Source organism: Lingula anatina, chromosome 1, assembly GCF_051362555.1.
Source record: "Lingula anatina isolate TDL-2025a chromosome 1, LinAna3.0, whole genome shotgun sequence".
NCBI classification, from domain to species: Eukaryota; Metazoa; Brachiopoda; class Lingulata; order Lingulida; family Lingulidae; genus Lingula; species Lingula anatina.
This window is the reverse complement of record NC_141767.1, coordinates 35,404,895-35,425,919: the sequence shown is the minus strand read 5'-3', so window position 1 is coordinate 35,425,919 and position 21,025 is coordinate 35,404,895. Positions and strand designations below refer to the sequence as shown.

General features: G+C 37.0%; 1 protein-coding gene across 2 annotated transcripts in view; it reads right to left on the bottom strand.

The window, feature by feature from the left end:
* The window catches only part of LOC106171993 (protein quaking-B), a 32,856-nt gene that overhangs the window by 11,099 nt on the left and 732 nt on the right, over window positions 1-21,025 (bottom strand). For both annotated transcript variants that reach the window (XM_013552555.2, XM_013552554.2), the window contains exons 2-4: window positions 16,763-16,893; window positions 12,039-12,155; window positions 7,036-7,179 (exon numbers count right to left, since the gene is read on the bottom strand). In XM_013552555.2, the coding sequence (XP_013408009.2) occupies window positions 7,036-7,179; window positions 12,039-12,155; window positions 16,763-16,893 (392 nt within the window). The remainder of the gene's footprint in view (window positions 1-7,035; window positions 7,180-12,038; window positions 12,156-16,762; window positions 16,894-21,025) is intronic.

Sequence of the window (21,025 nt, the reverse complement as noted above, 5' to 3'; positions counted from 1 at the left end):
CATCAGGTGTGAGTATGGAAAGATCTTTTCACTCCCATCCACTGAAAAGCTGAAAGTATCAAAAGTATCAGTCCGTCACATCAACTGCAATCTGTTAAATCCTGTAACACAACTGCTGAACACCCCTATTCGGGGAAAAATAAACTTGCCCATAAAGGAGCGTAAATCAAAACCTTATTTTGTGTTCCAACCCTATGGTTCAGGTGGAAAAGCGTGAAATCTGTTGCATAGACGGAGAACAATATGTCCCAACAAAAACTGTTTTCCCTAAGAGATGCCGCCCGATGAAAGGCATTTTGAGTTTTCGATAAAGACATGAAAGGCGCTGGTGTTGGGCCACTGTTGTCCTACCCTTTCATCCCCCACACAAATGCTTCAAAACTTTGAACAGAGCAGAAGTCAAAGGTCAGGGTAAAACATTCAAATTTTCCCTTTCATGGGTCAGGACCGGTAAGAAAAGCATATGAATGCAAAAATCACTGGCCCTCCAACTCGGCAACTGAGCCAAGTAATGGCATGTAATACGGACTCTTGATATGCTTCTGATTACTTCTCCATGTGAAACAATGAGGCTTGATGGGGTATTCCAGCGGCTGGACTTCCAATCATCATGGCCATTTGTTTGCTGAATGGGCTTTTGGTTGCTTGGGGCTGGTTATTATGGCCTATCAGGAATGCTTTGAGAAAGTGCAACTTGCATACATAATTCAATCGTATATTCATTTAAGCAGCCCTTCAGAAATCTGGCGATAAAGCACAGGAGCAGGCGAAGTGTGAAAAAGCCAGGTCACTGGATATAATGCAAGGATCTCCCTTTCCAATTTTCACCTTTTTTCAAGAGCAAATTAAACAGAAATGCTGATGAACAGAGAAGAGCATCCTTATCAAACCCCGCCATCAATACCAAACATTCTTCCATGCCATTTTTTCTCTGCAATACTTTTGCTATGGCGATTGCTAAATCGTTTCTTCTAAAGCAAACCAACTTTCTTTCCCAATAAGAGTTTGACTGGGATCACAATTTTTGTCTAGGGAATTTGTATTATTGATCTTGTTTGTGCAAATACTGTGCCTTTTGCAAACATTTAGAGCATTTTTCACTACAGGTGCATGAAGATAAATGACACTTGTGTAATAAACCCCTCCGTGACAAACAGTAAAAAGGGGAACTAGCCTGTAATGGTCCGCATACCTGTGCATGTGCAGTAGAGCAAAGAGATTGCCCCTGGATAGGCAAAAAGGATGACACCAAAATTACACGCCTAAGAGCCACAGCGTAAAAAGGGAGGAAATATCAAAATAAATGTATACAAATCCCATTTTTTGTCACCTTTTATGAATAGTTGACTCGATTAAAATGGAAAAATTTCAATTCCATGCTTCGGAACTGCTCAATGAACTAACAGATGAACGGCACAAGAAGATGCTGCGAGATGCTATTGTCGGGCGCGGAGTGAAAAATGTGACGCTCCCTGCACAGGAATTTGTGCCTTTGTTGCAGCTTCCACATTGCCAGAATGTGGCATGATTGTAATCAAACATGCATTGTCCATGACTGTAAGAAACTGACATCTACACTCTACCTATCTCTTGCTGCTATTTTAGAAAAAAAAAAAAAAAATGCCCACGGCAATAAACACTTGATCAAAAACAGCTAGAAAACAAATTCTAAGAAGTAACGGAACAAAGCAAATGATATTTAATTTATAACAAGTCTTGATGACTATAGACTTTTTCACCTGATTTTCTCTGGCACTGTTATTTTGACAGTAGAACTCCGAATAAATCTAAAATCGGGATTTCTTGTCAGAGAACTCCGTAAAAAGAACAAAACCCAAGAAGATGTCCCAGAGCCTTTCTTCCCTGCCAACACCCCGAGGAGAGAGTACTATTTACCTAAGATTATCTCTGTGGGTACCAGTCTAGCTTAAAAAGGTCATATTATTGCCAGTGCAGTATAGGAAGACTGCACAAGAGGGTCTGAGAGGTATCTGTATTATCATGGAGGTACTTTTGATCCAAGACATTTTTGCAAAGCCTGGTACTAATTTTCTCATTATCAGCTGCTAGATTTAGGTAAGATGATCAAATTAGCGCCAGTGCAGAATTGGAAAGCTGTGCAAGAGGTTCAAGAGGTATCCATATCATCACGCAGGGTTCTTCTTTTTTTTTTTCTTTCTTATTTCAATGAATTTTCACAGAATCTGGTGTTCATTTTCCTACTCTCATTTCAAACTCATAAATAGAGGCATGTTTAAGGCAGGAGCAAAATTCACCACAAAGGTCAAAATAACTAGATCAAGGGAAACACATGCAGTAAGGTAAGAACTGATCATCTACCAGTCAGGAAACTGGAAGAAGAGAGGGTAGGTCTCTGAGAATGGCCTCTTTGATTCCTTTCTTTTTGGAGGAAATGGTAATGAGCGTAAATCAACCCAAATCTGACAGTACATCAAGTTTTCTTAGGTGTTTGTAATGCACCTAATATCTCTTGGCAAACACATGTTTCTCAGTCTAACTTCACTGGGCTCAGTGTATTCTAACTGGCCAAATCAATGTGTCAAAAAAAAAAAAAAAAAAAAAAAAAAAAAAAAAAAAAAAAAAAAAAAAAATTAACAAGATTTTCATCGCCCCCCCTATTCCACCCATTTCCCCTCAATTCAAGAAAAGTACTAAGTCAAATATAACATTGAATACACTAAGGTATACATAGCATGTCAAAGGGGGGGGGGGGAGTACAGGTATTAAATCTGCGTAAAGATTTCAGTCTGCATAAATGATTAATGCATCTACAGTTTGTGCTGGGTTGATGGTACATGCAAACCTTCCTCCTATACAATACACTATCTGTCATTAACAGATAATCGCAAGATGGCATGAAATCAAAAGAACTGCTGCCAAAAAGGTTAATAAGATCAAAGGAATATCACAAATATAGCCTTAATGGGAGAATCATGTGCAAGGATTAATTCTATACCTTTTCCTATTATCACAGTAAAGGCAGAAACAAAGTGCATCTCCCATAACAGTAATGTAATGGCCATTGCATGGACAAGGCACTCCCACTGAAATGTTTTGTCAATTGGCCAAGTGGTGCGTCCTGCGTGTACTACCCCTTTCGTGACTAAGAGAACATCAAATCCCTGACCAAGATATAGTTTGGCAAAAATATAAAAATAGTCTAAATAATGCAGAAGTCTTCATTTCTACCTCTTATAATCCGCAGCATTTTAAGATACCTAAACTACGTAGCCAGGGGGTAAAGAAGAATCTAGAATTTTAACTGTAACTGTATCATCATGCATTTAGTTCCAGTTACTTTTGTGTTCTGTATCAACAAGGGGGTTGCAGTGTCACTGTGATGATGAAGAAACCACCACCAAATGACAGATTCCACTGAGGGAGGAGATGAGGATACATGTCTACAAGGTGGATCGTTTTACATACTCCTCCAGTAACCAGCACAGGTATACGGTGACACCGCAGGCCTCCTGCTGTGAATACAAAATGAACGGTCCCCGAAGCACACCTGTAAAACTAACCAGCCAGCCAGCTAAGGACAGCCACGTGTGTCTATTAGCCTAATAAATACAGGGAACTCTCACTCCCCGAAGATAACCAGCAGACATTCCACAACACTGGCGAATGTTTACAAGTAAGATTAGGTGAAGGGCCTGATCGACATCCTTTTCAGTTTAAGTTTTCAACAAGTCTTCCAAAAACATGGGTTGATTTATGGGGAACATGACAGGCAACAGAGGGAGTAGCTGGTATCTTCCATGTATCTCTCCAAAAAGAAACACAGAAAAACCTGATAATTTTATCTATCTTTAATAAAAAAGAGTAACAGGGAAGCTGGTACCATATCACCAAACATTCCCTTTAATAGAACCAGCAGACAGAAACCAAAATAACTGAGAACTCCCTAATGCAAAATTCTTTTTAAGGTATGCAATTTAACAATCTATCATAACTTTTTTTTTTTGGCAATGGGCTGAACAGGAGAAAGATTAGTTACTCGTTTGCAGAATGGGAATGCAAAACTTGCACTTCCTCTGTTTTGTATCTCTATTAAGACTATCATTCACCAGTGATCTTTAATGTGAATCTACTCCAGGGGGGATTTCTCGTTCTGCTTCAGGAGTTGTGAAAGACCTTCTGTGTACCTTGTCAACTCCTGACCACTGAAGCCAAACAGAAATCTAGACAGAAAAGACAAAGTATGATCGAATCTATGGATGATAAAAAAAAATCAATTCTAACTTGCAGCGCACACTGGTTTACATTTTTGTCTGTGTAAACATGATACAGATACTTTATAGCATGCACAAACCAATTTGATATAGAACACAAGACAAAATATGTGATTATAAAACCCAATTCAATTGCAAAATAGCCATTTTTTGCTAATCTTAGAAGGGTGAACTATCAATAAAGACCAACTGATGTGTTTTCTTCTGCTTTTGTAATTTCTTTAGAAATAGACTTCAGTTTAGATTACGGCAAACATCCACATAAACCAGTTTAGAGAAGCCACAGAGCAAATGAAGGACTTCCCCTGATATCAATATAACACTAGAAGGCCTAGTTTTAGTAGTATTAAATGACTGCCCAGTGCTGGGAGACTGTACACATATCACTGATAATCTGGTTTCATCCCTGGTTCAATGTCTATAATGGTAATCTGAATGCCATAGGCGGCAATTGTTATCTTGTGTTCCTACAAGTCTGTACTATCAACATTATAGGAGAGCTATGAGAAATCAATGGCATTTAAGGAGACTTGGTCTGCTCTTTCAGTCCAGTTTCTGCCAATTTCAGATTCAGAAATCAGGACAAAAAACAAACAAAAAAAGAAAAAAAAAGTGCAAGAATGAATTATTTACTGACAAACTATCTAAAGTAATTTGATCATAAAGCATGAACTCTCCACCCCTACCTTTTTATACCCTTCACCTCTACATTGCAACCTTTCATCAGAAGAGTACAATTTGAGAAGGGTGCTCTTGAAACAATCAACACATGATCTCAATAAAAGACAGGCCATATACAGAAGCCACCAATGCCAAAAAAACCACAAAGTATTAGAATGGGGAGACGGCCTATCCCTATCACCCACAACAAATCAAAAAATTTTGTTTGAGAGACCCCACCTCTGCTCTAAGATCTTTCAACAGGCAGGGAGCAATCTCATAAGGTTTCTTGAAACGTATCACCACTAGTTCAGTAAAATGTATTTGATACTAAACTGATACTGTATTGAATTGCACAGAAAGAAAAAAACTTTTTTGAGGTATTTCTGCTTATCCATCTTTTTTTCATGGCAGAAATTCTGAAATCTACTTTTTTTTTTTTTTTAGTTTCTGAAAAATAACATCCTGTCTCAATATAAGGAATGGTTTTCAAATCGTCTTAAAAATGAAACTGTGGTATATGGGCAAAAATTTGGACAGTGTTTTTGTCATTATCGTTTCATCTGGAGAAATACATTTCAGTTGGACACCAAACATTGAAATAAGGACCAGATGGACATAAACTGAACCCAATGACAATACATCGTAAATGGTTCATTTCCACCTGAACGATGCTTTATCTTCTTGGAGTTTCTCCGCTATCTCTGAGAATTGATTGAAGATCTCTTTAGCGGCAGAGTATGTTAATCCTAACATCCACCACTGTCGGAGCTATGCAGCCAAAGTTACATCAGCACTGAGGAGGAAAACTTTCATTCTCTGGAGAAATGGGGGAAATAGAATGCTTACATATTAGCAAGGAAATCAAATAAACCTGCTGTGGTATCCAACTCAGAGTATCAGCCTATATCTCTCAAGCCCTCTGACTCGCAACTTCTTTCTTGCGCAGTGAGTAATACGAAACAAAGGAAGAGATTGTTGGCCAATACCTTAACGGTATAAAATAAAGGAAGACTTTGTTTAGAAAAGATAACCACAGTGTAGTCAACTCAAAACACATGTACAAGGATGATGTATCTGAAACCCTTACAGAATTATTCTTTCGGGAGTCTGCTTCTCCCCACCCCCATTATGTATAAACAGAAACATAAAGATGCCCATCAAATCCTGAACCCAGCTTCCTGCGGAGAATGTGAGGTTTCCAAAAATCTTTCGGCAACGTATGAAAACTGGCACAGGAGAAGTCCTAAGTGTTTCTATGCAAACATTAATTAGATTTATGCTTCATAAACATATGGGGTTATCCTCTGCTGCTAGGCATCTCTAGGGCTATTCTAAGACCAGGCCTTTGCAGAAAAAGCCTGTTATTTCCAAAGTAAATACTTCTCTTTTGCAAGCAAAAATGATATAGCAATTGCTTATTAAATTTGAACAAAAATAATCCCAAAATAATGTTCTATATAATTCATAAAATATTTATGAAAGAAAAAATAAAACAATTGGTGAAATCAAAATATGGAAGCAATTGGAGTACTTCCCAAGATAAGGGGAAAAAAATTTATGTGTTGGCATTTTTGCCTGAAGCATTCCTTCACAAATTATCACATTTGCCTTGGAATTTAGATTGTTGGACATGGAGTCACTGTCTGGATGTCTTCTTCAGAAGGTTCTCCCGTCAGAGCAGTTCTCCTGGGGATTGGGAGCTTTAGATGTCAAATCAATGTAGACAGTGTATTTGAAATGGGAAACAGTCATAAGCAAACAGCTTAACAAGAAATGAAAAACTTCTGTTAAGGCAAAGCAGTCCGTTGGCAGTTTGCTCAAACATCTAATTGGTCTTACGAGCCTGAAGGACTTAAATTAAAGAAAAAAAAAAAAAAAAAATGTCAGTCGCCACGGAAACCTTGCAACAAATCTACAGTCTTTCCACTTGATGTGAATATAAAACTAAATGAACAACTCCTTAAGCAATGTATGACATCAAGTAACATTATTGAATCAGCATATTTTAATACCAGCATCTCTGCTTTCTTAAGCACCTAGGGACATGGCCACAAAGGGGATATTGGCAAGTTACAAGTGCACTGCGCGTGCTGATATTTATAATTATTTCTTTTCTTACCGCTGGCACTAACAACTTCCTCACTTCCTCCACAGCCCTTTGTAGTTTCATCTCAGCTCTGGTTTTTGTGTCTTCTACATTTATTAATACATGTAACTCTTCATTTAAGTGTTCCCAGTTTGGCTTGCCTCTATATTGTTCCTCCTAGAAAAGACCAAAAAATATTTACTTTCAATAATAATAATAATAATAATAACAAAAATAAATAAAAAAACATATCTATTCAGCATAATATACATATTGATAAAAAGTTCCTTGCCAAATGAGTAACATTTTTTGAATAAATGAATAAATGACTAGTTCAGCTGCGCCATCCAGTCCAAGCTTTTAAAACTGCACTCCCTATCTTAACAATAATAACACTGATTTGACTTGACAAGAACAAGTGATCTTAAAGAATGTTAACAGTCATATACTGTATTCAGGAATGACACATCAGTATTTTGACAAGGCCTAACCTGTACTGTTCAAAGAAAATACACAGAAACACTTCAATCTTATCTGAAACTTTCTTTCATAAAAAAAAAAAAACAGAACAAAATCAAATAACGAAAACTTAACAGGGCTGAATAATCGAAGTTAAATTGTCAAAGATGGATACAGAAACATACCAGTTGATGTTGAAAACCAACCTCCCCCCCCCCCCTTCATTTTTATAAAGAGTACCCCTGAAGCTAATCCGTTTCACTGTAACAGGATGGCTTTCATTTCTCAGAAACCAGCGACTACAAGTAAATAGCAAAAATGCTTTTTAATAATTACCTGCATTACCAGTAATATCCTCCTTTCTCTTTGTAACATTAAATGGGTTTTACAGAAACAAGCTACTTATTTTGGTTAATTGCAATTCTGGCTACAATGGCAAAAACAATGGGTTTGAGGACATGCCTTAAAATGGGCAGGTTCTATAAAGAAAATAAGCATTAAAAATGCATTTTCAGTTTAGTTGGGTGGTTTTCCCTTGGTTTACCACTACCTACTTATACCATACAGGCAGTGTTTGCCTCTTAGGAAAATTAGTTGCTGGACCGAAAGTCCAGCCATCTTGAAAAGTAGCTGGACTGAATGTCTGCTGGGTGGGATAACTTCTCAGCCCGTTCTGAAAGTTGTCAGCCCCGGGCAGACGGTCCAGCCTTAATTTCTAACACTGCATACAGGGATGTAATATAATAACAATAAAACACCTAAAATAAGGAATCTCTTCATTTTATCAATCTTTAAGATAATAGGACCACAATTTTTAGTTACAGGAATCTAGTGCAATTCTTCTCGTCACATTTTTGTTTTCTGTTGTAAAAGAGACAAGTAACATTTTTATCATATAAAAAAATTCCCAGTTTTACATGTTCGTGACTTGGTCACATAACAAGACACTCAACTATGAAACTGACTTTGATTTCACAGAAACAAGCAGATCTTACATAAATAATAGCATGTTGATGACAAAACTAACTGGTCAATGTGCTTGCCCCAGGATGGTCAGCAAACAGACTGGCCCTTATGACCGAGGACAAAGACAGTGGGTCCACTGTGCTGGGCACTGTCACAGTGATGGATGGGCAACAGCTAACTACATCTCCACAGGGAAGGCAGAGTGGCATTTTGATGGACTTTAAATAATCCTATACCTCTTGTCCATCTTACATGTCATATTCTTTTAAATGGACCCTCCATTTCTTGCATTCATTTTTGTATCTGTCTAACACACATCTGTTGATATGCCATCAACAGTTTCTTTTAAAGAATAATTCTAACTATTAATATTTTTTACAGTCATGCTTTAAACTGCAAATTAAAAATCAACCTCTGAAACTTTCTTATGCAAATGTGTGTTTTCATAAATAATTCATTTACATGCCAACTTCTTAAAATATGCAGCTATGATAAAGATCCTTGCAGACACAATATTTGGGCAGCCATGTATCTTGATTTAGGAAAAGGAAATTCTAGACCCATTTAAGCCAACTTAATGCCAGTTCCACGGCAGTGTTGCCACCAGGCAGTGATCCCAAACTACCAGTATTTAAAGTAGGCCACCAAGAGTTTGTTTGTAGAGTAGTCTCATTTTTATTAGCAGCATAATTAAATACCAGACTTGAACTGTATCAAAGGCAGTATTCCAAAACTGTGCCCCCCCCCCCCTCCAATACTTTTTTTCTATTAAACTATTAAACACTGCAATTTCTGTATCTCATGAGGTTTGTATATATTTCAGTCCTAATCTTGTGTAGATCTAAATATGGTTTCATGGGTTCCCTGTTGTTTAGACAAGTAGCTTAGAGCATGTCACAGACAAAATCAAGATAACTTCTTCCAAAGCAAATTTTATACTTGAACTACAAGAAAAAAAAAAAAAACCCAAATGTCATTCCCACTTCTTCCTTTTGTTTAAGAGGGTGGGGACAGATTTTCTTTTCACCATATTCAAATAACTGCAGACCATATTGTCATGGTTGACCCTAGTATGTTAAATATATAAGAAAACATTTTTGGCATGTGAATGGAAATTCTTGCTCAGTTCTTTACTGGAGGTTCAAGACTCATTCATTGTGACTACCCCTTCTATTTCAAAAGCCAAATACCAACAGGAACCTAGTTCAATATTAAGCCAAGCAACCAATCTGGTCTAAAGCTTAAACTTGCCATGCTGCAGTGGAAAAACTAGACAGCAATTTTCCGTTTCTTAATAGCTTTGACCATGGGTCAGATGTGAGGAAATAAAGCTTAATTTCATTTTGAGGAGGAACTCCACATATGTTTAGTCCAAAACAACTCCCACTTTAATCGCAGATAGAAGTTCTCATCCATTATCCCACTGTAATTGGGTACTAAGGGGAGTTCAGCCCCATCTTGCTCCCAGTCGAACCTCTACGCTACTCCCAACACAACTAGGCTTCTACATGATAAAATCATATTATATATTAGTATTCTGAGCTCAACTAGATACAAAGCACTCAAAAGGAAAAATGTTCTAAGCAGACACCAAGCAGCATCTTTATTTTCAACTTAGGACAGATTAGATCAATTATAGTTTATTGATTTCACTGCAACAAAGCTATCCCAGTATAAGCTGTTGATAATCCCCTCTGACAGCTGTAGTCCCCTGACTTTCCCAGAACCTCCATTCAATCATTCTGAACTCGCACAGATATAGACAAGTCGGGTCTCTGTAGAATCACTCTCTCAGGCTTCGGGATTAAATTGCCAAATTTCTCTAAGCCACCGACCATAATGATTCACTAACAATTAAATAATTGGTAAAATAGATAGGTCAAGGTCAAGGTAGGGATGAAGATCGACAGTCAATTTTTGATGTGCACAAGGCCAATTTTGGTAATTGTATTTCCTAATAGAAAATGCAGCCATGATCTTTAGTATTAAAATTCCAAGCACCACCCTTGACAAGAGACGATTATTCATGTAAATTCTTTAACTGACATGACTGTCAAAAGTTGATGATTTTTCAAACCCTATTGAAAGTGAAATGGATGTCCTGTGGGTAGATTAGCCTGGCATTAGGTGACAAAATACACCTTTCCAAGCTTATTTTACACTAAAGGTATGGACATAAATTAGCAATATCCCCAATGGCCAAGGGCTAGTACTTGTCCAGGTCAGCATAAATAGTAGTAGTTTATGTCTTGAATGATTTCCTGTTAATCTGTATGAGGAAAGAGGGGATATTCAGATTATTAGTCAGATTGTCCCAAAGCCCAGCTTGAAGGTATTTAATTTCATCCATAAAGACACCTTGGCCCTTTACTTGTCCAAATCTGGGCTTGTTCTCCAGGTGTTTAAAAAAAATTGAGAGATATAAAAAAACAGCCACTGAAATAAATGGGTCTGAATTGGTTTTGATTTAGAAAAAAAAAAAAAAACGTGATGACATAACTGACATTTTCAATGTAAATTACAGCCAAACTTGGCAATACATCATAACAGCTTTATTTCCTCTGACAATTCAGTTAGAAAAACACATCCAAGGATCCATCTCTCTTTTTTTAAAACAAGTTTGCATGTTTTCAGATCCATCTGGCAATTTGCCTTCAGTTTGATAGTAGTGATTTATACGTACGGCAAGCCCCTTGGTTGGCTGTGAAAATCATGTGATGAACTTTTCTGCCTCGGTAGCCAAATTGTGCATAACGATTCCGGTAGCCACTTTGAAGTGTAGTTATAAACCATGCCCATCCCCTACCTCTGCACCTCTTTATTTCAACATTCTCCCCCTTGCTTTTCACATTCAAATCCGCTATGGGAATTCCACTCCAAAATCACCTATCTTTCAAATATTGTGTTTCCTCAGAAGAGAAGGGGCTATTAAACTGATGTGGCGACAAGTTTAATGGGGGGGCTACTTTTTCATAGCCTGTGCCTGCCAAGCCGTGCAGTGTTGTTTAATGTTCCATTCCTGCGGGGTGTCAAAATGAAATCGGAACCAGCAATGTTCTGTTTGATTTTAGATGCTGTTAACCATGCAAGCCATCATGTTAAAGGATCTTAGAACTGTCTTTAACATTTAATAACCGTAGTAAAAGTGACTAAGAAAACCATAAATTATTTTTACAAAACACGAAGCGCACAATAAATCTTCATAGATTCAATTTCAATATCCTCATTCCACTACTACATATGGAGAGAGAGGCCACAAATCTCTCTGCATGGTCTGATATTGCCTATAAATCTTTAGTTCATATAACACTATCATTTACTACGCTCAGCACATTTTTTTCGATAAATGATCCATGACGAACATAACACTATCAGAACCAACCCTTTCTTTAATACCCATTGCGTTGCCGTTTCCCCTATCATTATAGTTTTGCAGCCCGTATTCCTTCTAAAACCCATTCATATTTAAACAAAAAAATAATACAAAAGCTGTAAACTCATGACTTACCTTTTTTTTTTTCATCCATCACTAATGTGTGGCTTATCTATGCAACAATTCTGCAACCTGTTCTCTTTTTAAGAAATCATGACACAAAACTCACTTCACTTACCTTTTTCTTATCCCTCATTGATCCTCTACCTCTAACCATGATTCGGCAACCCGTACTCTTTTCTAGTTCTTTAATGGTGTGACCCTGTGGACCTAATATCCTACCAACAAAGTTGAACTGAAAACAAAAAACAGAAAGAATCTAGGTGTTGTGTTACATGTTGAATAAGAAGCAACTTCAGACCCGCCTGGGGTATTACCAGAGTGATAAAAATCCATTCCTGTAGCAAAAAACAATAAGAATCTAGTTACATCTCATATTATATCATCAGTACTTGAATGTGTGCATGGTGCAATAAAGAATGAAATGAAGCATATGAGGAATCTCTGTTTGCAGCATAAATTGTCATTCAGATGACAAGTCAACTATGATAATCTGCAAAACAGAAGTCACAAACATCATGATCATTGCAACAATTTGTATAATTCTTAAAATATCCCAAACAGAAAAAAAATCGACTTTAGGTTTATTTCCAAGGTAAAAACAAAGTATCTATGCCAGGTGTGCTGCAATCCACATTGACAAAACTATGGAAGGGTGGGGGAAGAGGGGGGTCACTAAATAGTTATTGTCTCCTGTCACATAATAGGATAAGCATCATGTTCAGAAATGGCTACCAACTACCACTTGACCCTCTCCTTTACATTTCTCCTGTGGGCAAACACATAAGAGACTACTTGCACTGTGCAAATAGGAGCCATATCAACAATGGGCGAGAAAGTGCATGCAAATTGGATACAGAGCTCAGTGGGTTGGGCTCGTTGGTCTGAACTGGACTGGACCTCAGCAAAGAAAAATAGGGCTCTCTTTTCAGAGAAGCAGTACCAGCTGGTTTAAACAACAAGGGGTGTACAAAATTATGACAGCCACAGAGTTGACTGCATTATATCATGTTGAGGATATTGCAACCAGAAACCACTGCAGTAACAAACTGGGTTCCCTGCAGTTTTCACCATTCAGTTTTGACTAGACCAAATCCCAGTGTGAACAGAACTGTACGGACCTCTGTTTAACCCTTCTAGCAGAGGACAGTAGTATTCATCATCTTGATGGCTTTAAGGGAAAAGCCAGGCAGTGAACTATCACCAAAGTGAAACCCATTTATCCTCATTGACATAACCAGTTACACGAGCTGCTACAGCAAATATTTGTATTTCGGAGCCATATACATTCTTTGTACAGTTTAAACACAGTAGTCTCTGTCCGCCTCCTTGCTTTGTGTTTTTTTTAATATATCAATATGCTAAGGCAAAACAGACAGTCAGTAAAAAAAGTTTAATGGCACATTAGGACATGTTGGGAAATAAAAAATGTCTCAACAAAACATTTAGAGGGTCATATGCATGCAAGGAAATAAAAAGGCAACTCGGTAAAAATGGCTTAAAGGCCACAAGGCAGGGCATTAAATGATAACTTCTAAGGCGACCGACCGGGTCTGCTAGCCTCTCCCCTCCAGTCATTCAGTACGGAAGGACACATTCATGTAACGCCTTCAACTTGATACCACAGGTAAAACTAGTCAACTGATTGAAGAAGAAGAGGCCTCATTCTGCTTTAGGTAACCGAAACTGGAAGGCAAACAATCATTATAGTATAGAATGTGGTCAGTAGAGCAATCTAAGCTCCTCCATTGTCCTATGACCAGGGTATCAGGGGTATATGCCTTAATGTTTATGCGCAACGGAGGTACTTTTCAATACAGGATGGATGACACTGACAATACCATACTAAAGACATGTCACATCTCAAATATCTTGAAGGCAGTTTTATTATCTGTGTTAATCTTTATACAACTATGTTATCTATCCAGCCTATAATCTGTTTTGTTGAGAAAAAAAATCACTTGCGAAAAAAAAAAAAAAAAACCCCATAATTATCCAGCTGGTTTATTTATCTTTATATTTTTTGGTTTGACATTAAACTTTCAACCCACTTACTTTCTAGATTTTACATTTAATTTGATCAATATCAACTTCTGATTACATTGCAAGATAACCCAACATGCCTCATGGTCGCCTGAGCATCTCCTGCCAAAACTGATTCAAAGAACATGAGCTTGATTAAATAAAATAAAAAGAATTTAATCGTTAAGTTTAGATACTACCATGCCACTTGCTGACTGAACATATTATTGGATGTTTTGGGAAGTGAGCTGTATTATTTCTGTAGGCAGAGGTCTAAACAAGATAATCAAGCAGGTCTTGGGAAAACATACACAGCAAACAATCGTTCAGCAAATGGTATATGGCGATTGTTCTTGAGAAGCAATTTCTGTAAATGTCTTATAAAATAGAATATCACCAATCTCACACTCACATCTCCCTCTCTCTATTATTTCTGCAAACATATTGACTGTGATTCAAATTTCAAAGACAAATCGATCAATTGAAATCTCCTGCGACAATAGGGCCTGAATGCAACGTACTCTCTTGGCTGCCAAATCCAGATTTCCTGTGTGATAATGTAAATTCCATATACCAACATAAAGGCCTGAATCGCTGGAGCAAAAATTCACTTTCAATGGCAACCCAAACAGCCTTTTGTCTAAGCAGCTCGGAGACAAATGTATTGAGGAGGGAGTCTAGGTAAACACAAGCATATATTAATGCACACATATTGTGAAAAGTTTTCGCAAGGTTTCTGATACAAAACACCCACTAGAAGTCAGGATTACAATCTTAAGGTGTAATCTGAACTTAACCCAAGGAAGGTAAAAACCCGGTTAAAATGTACTTCTGCCACAGCACCTGTGTGCAACTGTCAACTGAATGGCTTAATCCAGATGCTTTGAAACCCTAAACACCACTTCTACCCAGAGCAGCAGTGTATTTTTGTACTTGGGGGAGCAAATACAATCTCCTAACAGCCACAGGTTTCTTTTTCCATGGACTTGCCACACGTTTTAAGACCGAAATTTATAAGATCCCCACAGGAAGTCTCATTTCCATGGCAATATGCCATGACCAGCTCTGTAAATGTCCTTCTGTTCCTAACAAATTAAAACCACTTGTGAGTGTGAACATTTCTCCCAAGTTGTTTCCTGCGCAACAAAGACTGTGCAATGAAACTCCAGAGAAACCCGGTTTACAAGAGCGGGGCCCTCGTCTTGCCAGTTTGAGATTTATATCATGAAAGCTGTTACTTAATTGGCAACAAATAAGGCTAATGTATCAAAGGGTTTTTAACTTGGGCTCATTTATAGTGTAGAAAATTGGATTCTTTTTTTTTTTTCCAAATTAAGTGCCACATGCTTGGGAATGTTTTCATTTTGACGACGAAAATTACACAGCTGTTTTTGTGATATGACTTTATGGGACTTCCAAATCCTACAATATTATTACTTACAGTTGCTCACTGAAATCTGTCCACAAGGACCATTTGCACATTAACTGAATGTAACTAAATAATTTGGCAGGGGTGGGGTGGGGGTGGGATTTAACCTCTTCCCAAAGACAATGACATGGAATCACCTTTTTTTTCCAAAACTTTTGTCTACTTTATCTTTGCCACAATATCGTAGTACAGTGAATATACTGAGAGTACTAAATCAAAATATTTGATTGACACTTCGAGAAGTCAAAAGATGTGCAGATTAAGACGCCCTTAATGCAAGAGAAGAGACACAAATGACAATTTAATCCAATTCAGACCAATTACATTAGGCAAGTTATCCTGGTAAGCTGTCAAAGCTTATCACAACCTGCTGAATCAATTAATCCAGCCGCGTTAATTAAGCACTAGGGCCATTCTGGATATGATCTGTGAAGTAAGATAGGATCACGGAGACTTGGCCAAAAGGAAGAGCACATCCGATGACCTGGACAGATAGCTGGTACAACGGAGGAAATAATACTTTTATCACCACCAGTGCTTGCTGACTTAAAAAGGAAAACAGCTTTGGAGTGTGTTTTTGCTTCAAGAGAAATTCATTCTTCAGTGAATCCCTGTTAAAATTCTTAAACAATGATTTGATTTGTTTTGTTTTGCTCTCTTCTCTCTCTCAAAGTAGTCAATTTTTATCTACCTTCTTTGGGAGGGAAAAACGATGTTAGTAAATGCCTGTGATGCAGCATAGAGATAATCAATTTTGACAACTGAGATCATTGGGTGTATTCTATGGCTAGATTTCCATAAATGCAGTATTGCTGCTTTAAGAATATAACACACAGTTTACAAGCAAAGAAAGAAAAAAAAAAGAGATCTCTGATGTCAAGTTCATTTAGAGAGAAAGTTTACAATTTCCTCCCATGATCCAATTTTCCCAAATGACAAAATGATATTAGCTCGAAATGAGAGATCTGAAAGGTGAATGCCATAGTAAAGTGCTACTATATTGAATGTCCGATATAGCAGATGAAGAGATCTGATATAGCATTAAGATATCACTCTCCTCTCTGGAAATAAATAAAGTGAGATGTTGGCATATAGATAGAGGTAATCAAAAAACAATTTTCCAAACACAATTAAGTTATATATTGGTGGATTTTACCCCTGAAGTAAGAGAAAAATCCATCTATGTATTTTCTTAGTAGATGGCAAAAAATATTTATTTTCCCTTACATTTAATTTCTAGAAAACAAGTAGGAAAAGACAAAATCTCAATTAACACTTTTGGCAATTTTTTTTGACAAATATTACACTATCTGAGAAAGACTTAAATTAGAACAAGAGCACATTTTTCTTATAAATTAAAGACAAATTAAATTTTAATTTTATTTCAATACCTCTGGGTGTTCTTTTACTGGAACAAATACTTTTTCTGAGAGTTGGAGAAGTGGCCCCTGTGGGTCTGGCAAGCTGAGAGGCTCGTTACTGCCATTTAGATGAAAAAGACCTACTCGCACCTTGCTAATCTCTGGAATAACATAAAATACAAGAAAATTAGAACACTGCACCAGAAAAAAAGTAGAAATTAGCAGGCAAAGATCATACAATGTAAAATATAATATATGAAATATGGTTAAAACAGAATGCCTATAATGAAAATATAAAATTGTATATAATATAATATTTGGAAGTATTTTGTTTTTTGTAGATGCTATTTACAGAATTGGAAAATAACTGGTGCAATTGTAGAAGCAAAGTGTTTCTATCTTTTTTTATTGTTTATTAAAAATCAAAAAGTCAAACAATCCAGTCACTTATATATGACACATTTAAGCCATATAATAATTTTGATAATTATAAACAGTTTAGCAAATTACTGTTTTTGCTCTTAAAAAGAAAGGACGATTTTGCAAATGACTGCTATTAAAACTCACAGAAAGCACAAATGCTATTTAACCAGGCAGTGTGCCGACTCCTATTGTGACTAATACTGGAGGCACCTTTGCATAATTGGGGTAATGACTGCCAAAAACATTATAGATAACAATTCTAAATATTTTATAGCTGCCACATTTTATGTAAATTATATACCAATCTTCTTTATCTCCACTGCCGTCAGTGTACTTGTAGTAAAGAGAGGACTCTAAAAGCAAAGAGACCATTGTCACCCAGAGATGGAAATATCAGTTATTTTTGCACAATCAAAATTGAAATTATGGGGTAGGGCATATTTCAAGGGTATCTTACTGTTTGGTGGCTCTCACAAATTCTTGTCTTGTCCCCGTAATGGATCTTATCTGCTTATTCAGCGGTAGTGAAGGCCACATATCAAGGCCAAAACAAAGAACTTGGCCAGTGTAGGCATAAAGTTTGTTTTAAATCCAGATACCTTTTGAAAGAAATGTCTCCCATATAAAACTTCAAAAATGCTTTTTCCTCTATTTTCAAAATAATTTTTGTCATTGTTATTATTTTTGAAATATTATTTTTATTTACTGCAAACAGCACTACCTATGAACTAGAGCATAGTGGAAGATGAATCCAAAGAACACTACACAGGAGAAAAGGCATTTGTAAAATGTTTGTTGAAATATTGGCGTAAAATCCATAGTTCCTGGTACCAGGGGTGACATAGCAAACATCAAAGGTAGCCCACTGTGACAGCTTATATATCATGTGTAACCTTAAATGTTGTGATACTGGCAGTAGTATTAACACACTTTCTTGAAACTACTACCGAGGCAGTGTTCAAACTCGAAAAGCCTAGAACCATGCACTTATTTTAACAAAAAAAAAAAAAAAAAAAAAAAAAAATGCAGCATTTGAAAGATTTTTTCAAATGCAAGTGTTTTCTTATTAAAACAAGAAACAAGATCCTTTATACTTTTGAAAGGTAATTAGTTCATTTAAAACTGCTTAGATCATATGCAAGTGGAAACACTCAATTTCTTCATTAAGGGACCCTGTCTAGACAAAATTATGAGATATTGTCCAGACAGTTAGATTAACTCTCTGTCTCCATTAAAAACTTGATATCTGCAGATATATTCCTATTAATTATAGGCATGAACACTTAGACCCTAGGTTATACATTCTTCGGTGTCTCCAAGAGAAGCAAAGGTGGTTATTTGCAAATGGACCTCTCTTCTTTTCTTAGGGGATTGAAATTCAAATTTCCAACTTTTCTGTCAAAAGAAGGCACTAATGTGCAAATGCATCATCTTATCATCTGCAGCCCTGAAATTAAACTGCTTCGGTCCTCCTAGTTTAAGTTAAGGCAGCAATTTACCATCGCTTCACCTTTTCAAGGGGCAGATAGAAATAATTCCATGCCGTCAAAAGGTCACACACCTCATTCTTTTGCCTTTGAACAAGACACAAAAGATACCCACAGCCACTCTGTGAATTTCTATGCTCTGTCAATGTGAAAATTAGATGGGTGGATGGCAAGCACCAGTGGCTGTTACTCAATCATGCAGGCCTAAATCAATGGCATTTCTATGGGATTGCCTTGGACAAAAAAGGATGACATAACCATGACATTCTCTGTCTTTAGGCTGTTTCTCCCAAAGGGAGTGCTATAATGAACACTAACCGTCTTCTTATATCAGGGGCTGATAGAAGAAAATAATTACACGTATTGTGGCAACTTCACAAAAGGGGATGGAATTTTCACAGAGGGTTTTCATGCAGAAAATTGAAGGGGGCGCAGAGTCCAAAGACATTTTCACCACCAAGATTATCATCATCCTTAATTAGTGGAGTATCACATTATGGCATAATCAGTATTTCAATATACCTATACCAGTCTGCGCATTTGACCTCCCCCCCCCCTCCCCCCATCTTTTGACCAGAAATGCCCAAGTTGATATTAGTTTTGTCTCTGTATTTCATTGGACTCATATTTACAGCTCAGGAAATGGAGAGTTCCCATGGAAATTTAAGTAAATGTCACAATCAATCTGTAAGAACTCTACCAATATATCATAAAATGCACAGGGGGATGCACCTCCATCTGTATTCAATTGCCTTTGTCAAGATGCAACTGGAGTGAACAGCGTCTCAGCACAGCTTGCTCTAACAATGCACATCATATATTTACTACAGAGAGACCACAAATGAAGTTAAACCACTTCAAAAGATACCAATCATTTAAAATGTTTCATTTTTTTTGCCTCCGCCCATTTTTTCACTCGATAAAACCTTCTCAAATGACAGCACAATGAGGATCTCCTAGCTTGTGTCAATACACCTAAATAGTTGTGGTTTTCAAACATCGCCACTATAAAATCTTCCAAGGGGCTCCAGTCTCAAATAAAACGCTACTGCCTTGATTCATAACTCAATGGTCACAACTTAATCTATTGACCTGCATTTATTCAGGTCCTTCCTCTGGGTACAAAAAAGCCAGATCCAAAACAACCTGGCTGAATACACTTGGGATTTAATCAATCTGCTGCTTGTAAACCAATTAGCCTTATTGTTTTGGCATTAAATGCTTGACTTATCAAAATCCTACCACCTCTATGTGCTGCATATCTTAAGCGGTGTTATCAGTTGTGTATCAAACACCATGCAAAGGGTTTTGGTCAATAATCATTCAGTTTGATAGCTGATTGATCAAATTTACACAAGCACTTAACAAGATAAATGTGTAAGCTATCAACAACTTCTACAAATGGCCAATAAAGTGCAATAAAAACTAACTTCTGTGTTACACATTTCAGTTAGAAATGTTTCTGGCTTAATTTCATTCTTAACTCAGAGTGCCAAATGCCCCTTTCTCTTAATCAAGCCCATTGTCTGCTAGCAAGCAAATAAGGCATTCTGCTATCGTGGAAACAGTTTCCTGTGAAACTACTTTTTCAGCTGGGGAAGAACAAGCTTGCGGGACAGGTACACACTGCACAAACTTCCCCTATAACCAAACAAGGAGGCTTTAGCTCTAAGACCTTGTCAATTAATTAATCAATACTGGCATTGAGAAATGGTAAGGAAACATGTGCTAGCTAAATCACCTTCCAATAAATCTGTGCTAAGAGTAATCAATATGAAAAACAGGGGGCTGGATTTGTAGTACACTACGCACTATAGATTACACTTATCTCTACTTAGGGTTATTATAACACTCATCGGTTCAATGCTTTACAGGGTAAAGTCATGATATTTGACAAAAAGGATACATGTATCACAGAACAGATTTAGAAAAATCATCTGAATTATTTGTTTACACTAGCTACAAGTTATACTGCAGACAAATATATTCAGTGTTTTTAAACATAACTGGGCAGACTCTGTATCAATGTATAAATAGGCAAGCCCCCCTATCCCTGTACAAACACATAAAGCAGTGAAGACATTTCCTTGTGTTGGAGAAGAAATAATGTGAATCAGCCTAAACACACAGGAAACACATTCAGCTACACAAATGTGGGCAGTCTCTATAAGAGGTTAACTGGGTACATTTATCTCAAGATCCGTGTAAAACCTTAGCTTAAAACTTTTGTGGTACACATTATCTATACCATTTAACTATTTACTACTGAATGTGTTTACAGATGAATAAATCTATTATTTTTTAATATGCTTTAATTTACTGCAGAGTCTGTTGCCCTTCCTGATACCTAAAACACCATTCAGACCAAGTGCATGACTAAAAA